Raw genomic sequence first — 14742 nt, forward strand, 5'->3', positions numbered from 1 at the left:
CCAGTGGGGGCAGAATTCCTGGTCTCCGGCTCAGCCTCTGTGCGTGTGAAGGGGTGCCGGGGTGTTAGAAGGGTTTCCCGTCACTGCTGGGTCAGGCAGAAGTTCAAGCTTACCATTAGGCCTTCACTGGTCCCAGCCTGGCTGGGAAGTGCATGGGTGCCTCCTTTCTGTTCCCTACATGGCCTCCACTGTCACCATGGCAGGGAGTGGAGTGGGGGTGGCTTCTCTACTTCCAGACAGAGGTGAAACTCCTGGCTTTCCACCGGGCTACCCCCGACAACACCCCAGCAGAAAAGAACTGAGCACCTGGCTACTGAGGAGAGTGAAAAGCCCCGGCTGCCCCGCTGACTCCATGCAGATGAGTGTGGGAGAGACACATTTTCCCAGGGCCTGCCTTTTCCAATGCTGAACATACTGTACACTAGCTAAAGAGTGAATATTTCAAATCAGAATATTTTTACCATGGCAACCAGTCAATAGTTCAATTTCAGCGCCACTAAAAACAAAACCCCCCAAAACCATGACACGTGATATTACTAACATCCTGTAGTTGAATTTCTCTGAGTTTGACAAGCCAAATGTAAAGCCTTAAAAATCTGAACAAAATGGTTTGACCTGAAGACCTGCGGATGAAGGCAAGGAAGTGATATGCCTTGTTTTTGAAATGTGCAAAGGGACAAGGAACAGCATAAATATGACATGAAGTTATTTTCCTGTTACAGAAGTGTGAGTCTAGGCCATATGTAAGTATGAAAATTACACACAGGAGCCCAGAATGTGAACTGCGATGGAAGTTAACCTGAGAAATACATATAAAGGTCCGTGAGGCGTGTATTATTATGACGTCAATAGGAGCGAAGTGAGAATGACAGTACGTTATCGTCTAAGTTGGTTCACTCCCGTAGGATACATCTTTCCTCAGTCTGCTCTAAGGGCATGGAAACTAATTTTTCACGTTCTTTACTTTCTAGATAACTGTCTTGATTTACTTCCTCAATAAATACGTCCTCTGTGTCACATCACTTCAGTTGTGGGGACGCCAGTTTACGACGGTGGCTTTCAGACTTTAATGAATGGCAGTAAGAGTCACCTGGGTGCTTTTGAAAAGTCTAGACTTCTTACCCTTACCCTGACTAGGAATTAGTCATCTGAGGTTGGGCCCAAGAGTCTGCATTTTAAAGAAATTTTTCATATACTTCTTGTTCAGGCGGTCTACAAATTACACTGTAGAAGTTACTGGACGACATGATTTTCGTAGTCCCTTCAGTTCTCAGACTGTTTCTCTCAGCATTTTGGTCACTGAGCTTTTAAAGGAAACACAGAACTGCTGGGACTCCTAAATCAGCCAGCTTCTCCAACAGTCTACTCAGCTAACTCGCACACGGCCAATGTACTCCCACACGCTTTCTTTCCCGCGGTGGGAATTTCAGTCATTCCTAAAAAGCCATGTTTAAAGAATCTTTTGTTGTTTAAATCTTGCTGAGTAGCCCTAATCCAATGCAAGGACACACACCTCTGTAAGCCCTGCTTTCAGTCAGTTAGAGCCTACCAGAAAGATTAATTTACCTAAGTACCTTCGGAATGCTTGTATTCTGTACATAAAAAATCCTGTCAGTATATTTTTGCAAGTTTATGTAAATAAAATAGAGCCTTTGGCTAAGAAAATTCTGTGTTTCTATAAATAGTGTGTTTATTATTTAGTATTGTATTTAATATGTTTACTTAACTCAGGCTGAGTCCCTGGAACCCCGGCATAGTCACCGATAAGCACTAATCACATACTAACGCCTGTAACATAAAAAGCTGTCACATGCTACACCTGAATTCTACTCCTGCATTAGTGCTAAGGAAAATACTATTATCTTGCATATAAAGTCTTAGTATTCTGAGTTTATTTCACAGGGAGCCTGAAAAGAAACCCGAGCTTATGTTTGCTCCCTTATAACATCTAGAGAGTCCCAATACTAAATCTGCACGGAACATGGAATTTGCTTTACTTACTAAAAAGTGAACAGGTTAGAAGATGAAATACAATGCAGTATGAGTAACTAACCAAGGTACAAAGACCTAAGTATTCACATGAAGTACGTTTCTAACCTAGTCTCATTCTTTGTTCCGACTCATAGGAAGCTAGTGTATATTTAACTTACCTCGTTCGTTTCAAAAACATAGTCTGCTTCCCTACTGGTTCTTCTTTCTAAAATTAGTAAGAAAGAAAAAAAAATGTTAAAATGGCCAATTGATCAGAATATGTTAAGAGCTTGCATATAGAGAAGATAGCAATTCAAAAATCAATCAAAAAAGTTCAAATTAAAAAACACTGGAAGAAAATGATCTTCTTCCCATGATCTTCCTGGAGCTAAGTTGTTCAAAGCAGCCTCCACAGTAAGTCATTACCAAAACCTGTCCATAAGCTAGGAGAAAAACGTCAAATACTGACAGGTAGGATATAATCGCGCCAACTAAGACATAAACTTAACTGGCATAAGTGCAGTTATTAAATACATAGACACGAAACCGCTGGGAGGAAAATGTCCAGTAGGATGTCCACTGTTATCTCTTAGTTCTTCCTGTGTGAGATTTAATACTCTATCGGCATGTTTTCCCAAAGTTGACCCAACCTGCTTGCTAGCAAAGCAACTTCAGAATACAACATAATGTAAAAGTTATCAACTATCACTTAAGTGGCATCAATGTATATCTCATAAGGTCTGTGCAAGCATTCCATTAGATAGTGCATGTGCAGTGCTTCACAAGGTCACGAGGTCAATGAATGTCAGTTATTCTGATCGACGTTGTTATTATTATCAGGATGTGTTCTATTCTTTTGTTGATTTTCAAAACTGTTTTAAATTCTTTGGGATACATTTTAGAGTGTCAGAATAAAGATAAAATAATTTCTTTTGTATTCAAATCTTTTTGTTACAGGATGTTATTTTAAAAGTTAACAGGAAAGCAGGAAAACAGACTGCCACTATAGCTATATCACTTAGCTTTTTTTAGTGCAGGTTTTCTCGTCTATAAGATTTAATATATAAGTAAAAGTTATTTGAAAATATGAAACATTATATAGTATCATCATAGTACTGTTTAAATGTACACTTCAAAACTCCATAATGTCTTAACCATCTCTCACTGGACTTTTTAATCAAAAAGACATCAATCTAGTAAATAAAGAATTGGATTCTAAAATATAGATGCTTTGTCTCTCAATGTACGGTACTTGAGAACTGACTTGGGAAGCCTCTCATTCTCCAAGACAAAAACGGTCACTATTACCCAGAATAACTGAGTAGAGTTCCAAGTACAGAGCAAACAAGTTCAAGCCTTAGGCTAGGGGTTATAGATGTTGATATTGAGAAAAATGATACCTACAAAGAAAGGTTCCTGGAAGATTAAACAAACGACAACAAAACTCCCAGCCATTTCTATACAGGAGCCTCGCACACAACTGCACTTGAGGAGAACGCTGCACTAAGCTGCCCGCCTCCTGCACCAAACTGCCTTCCTGATCTGTGTTCGTGCCATCGGAGCCAGCCCTTAAAAAGGAGTTTGGAAATTTATTTCAACCAATAGGACTGAAACTTTCTCCCTCCAAGTGGAACTGTGCAGTTATACCCCCATCAGCATCTTCCCCAACCAATCAGAGTGTCTCCCTTCTGACCAATTAGGAACAGTGCCTGTTGCACCAAACTGCAAGGATTTTTGGAGACCTCTTTTGTAGGATAGACCAATCAGGGGCCAGGGGCAGGGACTTCTGTCTTTATAAGCCAGCTCCCCTCTGGCTCAGAGTGTGCACTTTCCCTTTCCACGGAAGACTGCATCCCCTGGCTGGAGCTGCAACACCAAAGGTGACTCCTGGGCAGAGTGGAACAGAGTGGAGCACACAGAGGCAGAGCAGAGTGGAGTGAATGACACGGGAGCAGATGGAGCAGACCAGAGCAGAGCTGGCTAGCAGGAGAGGGGCATGGCCCTGGGGTCTCTTGACACTGGGCCACACTATAGCCATGCTGCTCTATTTCTGTGCTGCTTGTCATTGAGCTATAACACTATTGAGCTATTCCGTAGCAGCGCTGTATCACTGAATAAAGTTTCCTTCTTCACTCCACATCAAACTGCGGTTCCGAAGTTTGTTGGCACTGACTTGGTGCCAACCGCCATCAGTTGACACATAGTATTTTATAATTTTATTTTTTAGAAGAGAAAGTGTTTCAAGAATCTCCTTCATCTATTTATTTATTTTTGCTGCATTTAACATATAGTCAAAAATATTTTCAAACTGCTATTGGAACTTGAAACATGGTATTTATTTGAGAATGTGGAAAAGGGGCATTAGTTCTCCCAATTATCTCCTAATCCTACTAGTTCTCCCTTATGCTTTGCTGCTTGCTTTCCCTGGAACTGTTTTCTTCCTAGGCCAACTCTTGCTACTTTTTCACATTGTATCAGTTTGACATCCTCCTTTCAGGCCGTGCCTGAAACCTCTTCATCCACCCCCTGGATTAGCCCCCTACCTGTCCCATGGCACCGTGAACACAGCCCTCTCCCGGCACCTAGCCCAGTGATGACCCCTCTACAAGACCGCAAGTCCCTGAGAGCCAGGTGGAGCATACTGTGTAAACGGTATCCATTTTTGGAAAAGCCGAACATTAAAGAGGAAAGATGTATTACCTCCAACGTGATGCTCCCTCTTATACAGTGTTCACTAACTCTCCTTTTCTCACAGACACACAAAATCAGATGTTCACTCCTGTCAGATCCAGACACACTTTCACACTCACTCAAAGCATAAAGCTGTAATAACTGTGCATAGCAACAAACCCTGTCAAAACAGAGGCCTAAGAGGCAAGCATTTGAACCCCACGACTCTCAATCAGCTTTTTGTTACTCTTCCAACTTCCTCTAAAATCGATGAAAATGACTACACTCTTCCTAATGGGATAGAAACCTGAGGTATGAAGGGCTTATTAATACCAATCACTGTGGTGAATCATAAAATATGAACTAAACGTAAAGTCAGCCCGAAGACTGAGCTTTAAGTTTTCACTGAAAGCACATTACTAAGAGTACACACTCCAGCAAATCCAGAGCCCAAAAATAGCCCCTGCATTTACCAAATGATCTTCTCAGTTTACACCCCTCCCAGCAGGTTAAAATGACAGTACACTTGACCCTTTAATAATGCAGGGGTTAGGGGCACTGACACCCACCCACCCTGCTCAATCAAAAGTCTTTATATAACTTTTGACTGTCTAAAATCTCAACTAACAGCCTATTAACACATATGAACACAGGAAGCCCGTCAACACATATTAACACATACTTTGTATGTTATATGTAGTACATACTGTATTCTTATAATAAAGTTAGATACCAAAAAATATTATTAGGAGACTCAGAAGGAAAAACATTGACGATTATTTATTGAAAAAAATCCGCATGTAAGTGGACCCACACAGTTCAAACCCGTGTGGTTCAAGGATCAACTCTATGTGCAACCAAATATTCATATTACCAAAGGAGAGGTGGGTTAGCTAAATACAATGTTTAACACGGTTGTAAAGATGCAAACTTTGTATTCAACCTTAAAACTGCCTTTTTCCATTGTTAAACCCTTAAGCTGTATTTTCCGATGCTGAATGTACGGCAAATCAGCTGAAGAATAAATATTTCAAATCAGAACGTCCTTTCTATGTCAACCAGTCAACAGCTCAATTTCAGCAACACGGACGTTTTAATGGCAGCATTTGTTTACATAACCAGTTCAGTGCTCTATTACATTTTGCCCTTGGAATTACACTTTAAAAACTACTAGACAGTGGGAAAACTGACTGGAATATCACTGACTGCTTAATGTGTTCAATTATCAAGGAAATAAACAGAAAATGTAACGTATCCAAGAAATATTAACTAGTGTGACAAAAGGCAAAATGTTAACAGTCTCCCTGGGGAGAAATCTTATCACATGTAAATCAATTGTTTACCTTTCTCATATTTACTTTTTGAATGTGATTTAGGAAATACATAATATATAAGATTCAGGCTTTCAGTAAAGATGTATACAAATATATATAAGATAAATATATAAGATCCTGTTTCAGTAAATTTATTTTAAGAAATATGTTTATATTTTAAAACACAGAAATATAAGTAGCTTCTAAAATTTGATACTATGTAACCCAGTATTTTTCAACCTTCTGCAATCAACACTTTTTGTTTCTTATCCTCACCCTAGGTCATTTTTTTTCATTGCTGTTAGAGGAGGGGAGAGAAACACTGATGAGAGAGAGAAAAGCATCAATTAGTTGCCTCCTATGCCCCCTGACCAGAAATCAGACCCCACAACTCATATGTGCCCTGAAAGGTCATCGAGCCCACAACCTTTCAGTTACCAGACAACTCTCCATCTAACTGAGCCACACTGGCCAGGGCCAGCCAACACTCTTGTTTTCTTTCTTATTTTTAAATTATATTTTACTGATTATGCTATTAACAATTGTTCCAATTGTTCCCCCTTTGCCCTCCTCCACCTAGCACCTCCCACTCCTTCATGCAATCCCCACACCATTGTTCATGTCCATGGGCCATACATATGAGTTCTTTAGCATGATATTTCCTACACTGTACTTTACATCCCCATGGCTATTCTGTAGCTACCTATTTGTGCTTCTTAATCCCTTCACCTCTTCATCCATTCCCCCAAACCCCTCCCCATCTGGCAACCATCAAATGCTCTCTGTATCCATGATTCTGGCTCTGTTCATCTTGTTTGCTTAGTTTTTTAGTTTCAATTGTTGACAGATATATGTATTTATTGCCATTTTATTGTTCATAGTTGTTATCTTCTTGTTTTTCTTAAATAAGTCCCTTTAACATTTCATATAATAATGGTTTGGTGACGATGAATTCCTTCAGTTTTTTCATTTCTGTGAAGTTCTTTATCTGCCTTTTGATTTTAAATGATAAATTTGCTGGGTAGAGCAGTCTTGGCTGTGGGTCCCTACTTTTCATGTCTTTGAATATTTCTTGCCAATCCCTTCTAGCCTGTGAAGTTCCTTTTGAGAAATCAGCTGACAGTCTTTTGGGGACTTTCCTGTAGGTAACTAACTTCTTTTCTCTTGCTGCTTTTAAGATTCTCTCTTTATCTTTAACCTTTGGCATTTTAATTATGATGTGTCTTGGAGTGAACCTCTTTGCATCCATCTTGTTTGGGACTCTCTGTGCTTCCTGGACTTGCATGTCTATTTCCTTCACCAAATTAGGGAAGATTTCTTTCATTATTTTTTCAAACAGATTTCCAATTTCTTGCTTTTTCTCTTCTCCTTCCAGTACCCCTATGATGCGAATGTTGGACCTTTTAAAGTTGTCCCAGGAGCTGCTTATACTATCCTCATTTTTTGGATTCTTTTTTCTTCTTCTTGTTCTGATTGGTTGTTTTTTTATTCCTTATGTTCCATATCACTGATTTGATTCTTGGCTGCATCCATTCTACTGTTGTTTCCTTGTAAACTGTTCTTCATTTCAATTAGTGTATCGTTTGTTTCTGACTGGATCTTTTTTTAAGCTGTTGAGGTCCTCACTAAGTTCCTTGAGTATCCTTATGACCAGTGTTTTGACTTCTGCATCTGATAGATTGCTTATCATCATTTTATCTAGCTCTTTTTCTTGAGTTTTGATTTGTTCTTTCATTTGGGCGATGTTTCTTTGTCTCTTTGTTTTGGTAGCCTCCTTGTGTTTGTTCTTATGTATTAGGCAGAGCTAATAAATAAGCTCTGTATTTGACTCCGTGTCTTGGTAGCACGACCTAATGTGGTAGGTGTCCTGTAGGGTCCAGTGGCACAGCCTCCCTTATCACCCAAGCTGGGTACTTGAGGTGGGCCTTTGTGTGGGCTGAGTACACCCCCCTCTTGTACTCAGTGAAACAGAAAGAGCAAGAAATTGGAAATCTGTTTGAAAAAATAATGAAAGAAAACTTCCCTACTTTGGTGAAGGAAATAGACATGCAAGTACAGGAAGCACAGAGAGCCCCAAACAAGATGGATGCAAAGAGGTCCACTCCCAAGACACATCAAGTTGAGACTTGGTTGCTCTTGGTAGATCAATGGGAAGACTTTACCCAGGCCAGTCGCTGCAAGGATTGGCTGTGACCACTGACCACCAACTTCCACCCTCTGTGGAGGATCAGCTGTGTAGGGACCGGGTGGTGGTGCTCCAACATGGTCTAGAGGTGTACTGGGTGTGCTGGCCCTGGGGTTTCCAGGGTGGTGCAGGCCAAGGTCAGCCATCACCTGTGTTTTTCCCGGGGCCACCCTGCCTGAGTTATAAAGCAATATGAGATGGTTGCTACTTGTGGTGGGTTTGCAGATTCCCAGGAGAAGTCAAGCTATGAATCTAGGAAGTTATGTAACATGATCTAAGACCAGCCATTCATACGGAAAAGCAGCTTGGGTGGGTCCTTATGTTGCGTGGGGCAGAGTCTCTGGGGATCTCCAAGGTGGGTCAAAGAGTGTTAGCCAGGTTGATGGAGTCTCAGATATGGCACCAGCTTGCCAGCTCTGTGGGGGGCAAGGGTTCAGAAACGGGACAATGGCCTCTGCCTGCCTTGATGCCAGACACTTCAGTTTCTCCTTGTATGACACTGGTGCCTGGTAAGCTGCTACCCTGGTGCTGGAGCTCAGAGGGAGTGAGTCTGAGTAGGTGAGTCCATGTATGAGTTCTTTAAGAGAACTGCCCGGGGCTCCAGAAGTTTCTTCCAACTCAATCTCCACTGATTTTTGTAGCCAGCAGTTGTGGGGACTTATCTCCCTGGCACTGGAATCCGGGGCTGGGGGGCCTGGTGTGGGGCCGGGACTCCTCACTCCCAAGATACCCCTCCCGAATTTTTATCCACCACCTGTGGGTGTGGGACCATTCCATTCCGCCCCTGTGCCCCTCCTACCATCTGGATGGATGTGGTTTCTTTTATTCCATAGTTGTCAGACTTCCATTCAACTTGATTTCTGGCAGTTCTGGGTGATGGCTGTTCTACATTTTAGTTGTAATTTTGATGTGGTTGTGCAAAGAGGCAAGCTACGTCTGCCTATGCCGCCATCTTGACTGGAAGTCTCAATACTTTTGTTTTTATAATTGTGTCATTGAACTGCAGGAACAAACTATATATTTAAAACCAGCCTTCCAAAAATTTACTAAATTGTTCATGTTAAAAATAAATCCTCCTTTGTTAAATTTATTCCTAGGTTTTTTCTCTTTTTTTGATGCAATTGTAAATGGGATGTTTTATTAGTTTCCCTTTCTGATAGTTCATTATTGGTGTATAAAAATGCAACTGATTCCTGGTTATTTATTTTGAATACTGCTACTTTACTGAATTTATCAGTTTTAGTAGCTTTTTGGGAATAAACTCAAAATGGAATACACGTAAATGTAAGACTTGAAACCATAAAACGCCTGGAAGAAAAAATAGGCAGTAAAATCTCCGATACTGCTTGTAGCAATAATTTTTTTGATATATCTCCTTAGGCAAGGGAAACAAAAAAAATTAAACAAATGGGACTACATCAAACTAAAAAGTTTTTGCCCAACAAAGAAAGCCATCAACAAAATGAAAAGACAACCCACTGAATGGGAGAGCAGATTTTCCAATGGTACATCTGCTAAGAAGTTAACATCCAAAATTTATAAAAAACTCAGAGAATTTAACATCAAAAACAAAATCAAACAATCCAATTAAAAAAGGGGCAAAGGCACTGAACAGATACTTTTCCAAAGAGGACATATAGTGGCCAGTAGACACTGAAAAGATGCTCAATGTCTCTAATCATCAGAGAAATGCAATTTAAAACCACACTGAGATACTGCCTTACACCTGTCAGAATGGCTATCATCAGTAAGTCAGCAAACAACAAGTGTTGGAGAGGATGTGGAGAAAAGGAAACCCCTGTGCACTGTTGGTGAGAGTGCAGATTGGTGCAGCCACTGTGGAAAACAGTATGAAGTTTCCTCAAAAAATTAAAAATAGAACTGCCTTATGATCCAGTGATTCCACTTCTGGGTAAATTTCCAAGGAAACCTGTACACTAATTCAAAAGAATATATGCATCCTGGTGTTCAGTGCAGCATTATTTACTATAGCCATGATACAGAAGAAGCCCAAGTACCCATCAATAGACGAGTACATAAAAATGTGGTGGTACGTATATACAAAGGAACAATACTCGGCCATAAAAAAGAACAAAATCTTACCCTTTGTGACAGCATGGATGGACTTAGAGGGCACTATACTTAGAGAAGTAGACAGAGAAAGACAAATATAATATGATTTCATTTACACGTGTAATCTACAGAAAAACTAAACGAACAAAACAGAAAGAGACTCACGGATACAGAGAACAGACTGACGGTTGTCAACGGGGATGGAAATTAGGGGACTGGATGAAAAAGGTGAAGGGATTGAGAAGTGCAGATTGGTAATAACAATACAGTTATGGGGATATAAAGTACACACCGAAAATATAGTCAATAATATTGTAATAATTATGTATGGTACAGGTGGATACAGTAATATATTAGGGGGAACACTTTAGTAAAGTATATGATTAGCTAACCACTATGCTCTACACCTGAAACTAACACAAAATAATACTGAATGTCAACTGTAATTTTAAAAAAATTTAAAAAATACATCCTCACTGCAATGCATTTTTCATACAACCCTAGTAATAACAAAGGTCTTAATAATGGGTAGTAAAATCAGCCTGGCAACATAACTGACATATTGAAAAACATTTAGAAACGTATCATCTGAGTGGCCTGGACCCTGCTCTTTAGGCCCCGCTCTCACCCATCCCCACTACCGTGCCAGGATTGGACTCGGATCTATGAACCAAACATGGCCCAGAATCCGGGCAGCAGCAGTCATCAGAACCAACCACCACATACACGTGGTATTCCACATCGATATCCTTTTCTCCTACTTCCACCCAAACTGGAGGCAAACTTTCAAACACAATGAGAGGAAACATAAATAAATTACAAAGGCCTTTGCCAAGAAAAGAAAAAAACTGAAATTCCTGTGGGAAAAGTTCTAAAACCTTCCTGGGACGGATTCAAGCTGCAATATAACATACGCTGGGGTAATACTGATTTAAGTACACATTCTAGTAAGTAAAATCATCCTGAGGCTAAATGAGACCACACTTCGGACACCTGAAAGAGAGTGACGGTCAATCTCCGCAACGCCACGTTGGTATCTTTTTTCATTATAGAGAGATAGTCACATGCTTCGCATTTTTTCCTCCACTCTTCCTTCAATGACGTATCTATTTCTATACCTTTCCACGGCTTTACTTCAAAGGATTGATTACAAAAAATTATCGAATGCTTTAAATTTAAAATATCTATTAAGGCCTTCAAATTACTGAAATTACAACGAAAAGTAATTCTCAGCAAAGAAGAAAACCACTAAATAAGTGTAGAAAGGGACTTTTAATTTTATACATTCAAAAGTCATTTCATTCTTTTGCATCAGTGAATCCAATCATTTCCCTACTAGATAAATTTATTGCGTCATTTAGCAAAGCCATTAGTCAAAGCTGAAAGTTTTCAACAGTTTTCCCTCTTTCCTTAAATTATTTTTTTATTTGAAAACAGGGCAGTTGCTTTGTACAGAATTGGAGAAAATACTTGCAAATCATAGATATGGAGTATATAAAGAACTTTCACAAAGCAATAATAAAATGACAAATACTTCAATTTTTTTTTTAAATGGGCAAAGGATTTGAACAGACATTTCTCCAAAGAAGATGTATGAATGGCTAATAAGCATTGCAAAAGATATTTGACATATTAGCTACCTGACAAATGCAAATCAAAACCACACTGAAGCCCCGGCTCGCTGTGGCTCAGTGGATTGAGCACTGGCCTGGGAACCAAAGGGTCGTTGGTTCAATTCCCAGTCAGGGCACATGCCTTGGTTGAAGGCCAGGTCCCCAATAGGGGGCATGTGAGAGGTAGTCACACATTGATGTTTCTCTCCCTCTTTCTCCCTCCCTTCCCCTCTGTCTAAAAATAAATACTCTTAAAAAAACACACATTGAAATACCACTTCATAACCACTTCAATGGTGATAACTAAGACAGATAATAAAAAATGTTAGTGAGGATGTAGAAAAATTCAAACTCTTATGGAGTGGAACTATAAAATGATGCAGACACTTGAAAAACAGTTTGATAGTTTCTCAAATTTTTCACTATAGAGCTACTACCTGATCCAGCAATCCCACTCCTGGGTATACACCCAAGAAACAATTTCATACAAAAGCCTGTACATGACTATTCATATCCAGATAGGAAAAAAAAAGTGGAAGCAACCTAAATGTCCACCAGCCAATGAATGGATAAAGTGTGGGGTGTGTGTGTGTGTGTGTGTGTGTGTGTATATATATATATATATATATATATATATATATATATGAAATGGAATATTATTTGGCACTAAAAAGGAATAATGTATTGGTGTAAGGAATAACGTGGGTGAACTACAAAATCATTATGCTAAGAAAAAGAAGCCAGTTACAAAATAGCACATATTATATGAGTCTGTTTACAGTATGTGTCCAGAACAGGTAATTTTATATAGTAAATAAATGAGTGGCTGCCCACAGCTGGGAGTAGGGACTAGGAGAAAGGGGGATGGGTAGTGACTACTAAGAGGTTTCTATTTGGGGTGATGAAAATGTTCTAAAATTAGATTGTGGTGATGACTGTAGAACTCTAAATATACCAAAACCCACTGAATTGTACACTTTAAATGGCTGATTTTTATAGTCTGTAAATCATAGCAATAAAACTGTTAAGAATGTGGAGGAGGGGAATGCAATAATGTATTGCATTTCTTGGTGCCTTTGAAGACTGACTAGTCAGACTACCTAGAACTTTGATCAGTTAAAAAGAACTGTTTCCGGGTTTAGATCTAATACTAAACAAGCTATGAAAACAGTGTTATCAAGGGAACTGAGAGTCATTGAGGGTCCTGGAGACAGCCCGAGAAAAACAGGTGCATTTTTTTTTAAAAACGTATGTACTAAAATAAACCCACAGAGTATAGGTCTGTGAAAAGGCCTTAACAAACAATGAGCAAATATTCCTCGACTTAAGATTCAATGAAAACAGGGAGTACAGCAGCGTTGGTTCCCCGGTGCACAAGAATCTGAACCCTTAGGGTCCGCTAATTAACCAGGATCTCAAAGCTTGAGCAGTAATTGGCGAATACAGCAAGGCAAAAGCACTCAAGGGCCAGCTTCCACACGAGGGTCGGTTGCCGTGCATCCTAAGCTGTGGCCTTGAACTGTTCGCGTGCCTGGGCACTCAAAACTCACATGCCCAGCACGCTCACCTATAGCCTCCCAGCATTTTTCCAGAGCTCCGCCGCGTACCCAGAAGCAAAGGAGGATGGTCTCGGAAGCGCAGGGGATCACAGGACAGAGGCTAGGGGCTTGCCGGAGCAGCAGTGGACATCAAGGGGCGCCTACTCCCACCCACCGGGGCAGGGTCTGTTTTGTCTTGCTGTCCCTGTCTCGTGCAAGGCACGCCTCCCAGGGAACGTCCCCGGGCTCCAGGCCGCAAAGCCGCCAACGTCCCCCGGGATCCCTGCGTCTGCGGTGCCCGGGTGTGCGCACGGAGTCCGACACTCCTGCGGCGCCACTCCTCCGGCTCCTACCTTCCTCCTGCACCATTTCCAGGACGTTCGGATCGCCCATCTTCGCCAGCTCGTTAATGACACTAAAAGAGGCGACAGGACGCAGCGACCGGCGGCCGGTTCTCGGGCAGAGACTGATTGTGATCGTGGGCCGACGGACTACGTGCTCCGAAGAGGAGGTGGCTTCCTTCCTCTCCTCTCGGAGGATCTCGTGCTCCGGCCTCTCTGTCGTCCCCGGGATCTCCAGCCAGTTGGGTTTCTTCTCCAAAGGATACTGGCACTGGACCGGCCCCGTGCCCTCGGCCGGCCGCTTCGCCGCCCTCTCCCGGTAGCGCTCCTGGGACCCCTCCCAGTACCTCTCCCAAAACGAGCCGAGAGGCCGGTCTCCCGGCTTCCTCGCCCCGCCCCCGGGCTTCCCCGGGGTCTCTCCACTCTCGCTCTCTGGCAGCCCTTCTTCACTCCCGCCCGCGCCCTCCCTCTTTCCCCGCCCTTCTCTCCTCCCCCCGCCCTCAAGACCCGCCGTCGCCCCGCCCTCAGGGGTCGCCAGCTCCCCGCCCCCCGGCAGCACCGGCGGCGGGTCCGCCCACTCCTCCCCGCTCGGGGGGTCGGAGCCCGGCGGCTCCGCCACTGCCGCCTCCGCGGGGCTGGTCTCTCCCGCGCCCTCGTCGGTGCCCGCCGCCCCCCGTCCTCCCTCGGGGCCCACCGCCTCTTGGCCCGCCGGCTCCATTCTCAACAGGCGTTGCTCGTCCCATTCCACCGAGTCGGCCCAGGTCCAGGACTCCGGGTTCTCTGGCGTTGCCGTCTCCCCTCTCTCCCAGCCGTCCTCCTCGGATCCCCGCCGACCAGCCAGCTGCTCCCTCAGCCAGTTGTCCTGGTCCGCTTCCATTCGTTTGGCCCTCCGCCTTCGGCAGTGGCACTCGGAGGGCACCCCCTCCTAGTCGGAGAGGTATTTTCTGTCGGGTGAGAAAAAGCCCCCCGACCTTAAGGGGACCCTTCCCCTTAAGGCCAGCACCCTCCAAGGTTCTAGCAGCCCCTCCCTTCTGCGTC

At 42.5% G+C, this 14742-nt stretch overlaps 1 protein-coding gene across 4 annotated transcripts in view; it reads right to left on the reverse strand.

Annotated features, from left to right (window-relative positions):
* Window positions 1-14216, reverse strand: part of ANO5 (anoctamin 5) — a 73158-nt gene extending 58942 nt beyond the window's left edge. For all 4 annotated transcript variants that reach the window (XM_053925233.1, XM_045194288.2, XM_053925232.1 and 1 more), the window contains exons 1-2: window positions 13717-14216; window positions 2151-2197 (exon numbers count right to left, since the gene is read on the reverse strand). In XM_053925233.1, the coding sequence (XP_053781208.1) occupies window positions 2151-2197; window positions 13717-13756 (87 nt within the window). In that variant the 5' untranslated portion in view covers window positions 13757-14216. The remainder of the gene's footprint in view (window positions 1-2150; window positions 2198-13716) is intronic.
* Between the last annotated feature and the right edge of the window lie 526 nt (window positions 14217-14742).

Source organism: Desmodus rotundus, chromosome 5, assembly GCF_022682495.2.
Source record: "Desmodus rotundus isolate HL8 chromosome 5, HLdesRot8A.1, whole genome shotgun sequence".
Classification (NCBI taxonomy): domain Eukaryota; kingdom Metazoa; phylum Chordata; class Mammalia; order Chiroptera; family Phyllostomidae; genus Desmodus; species Desmodus rotundus.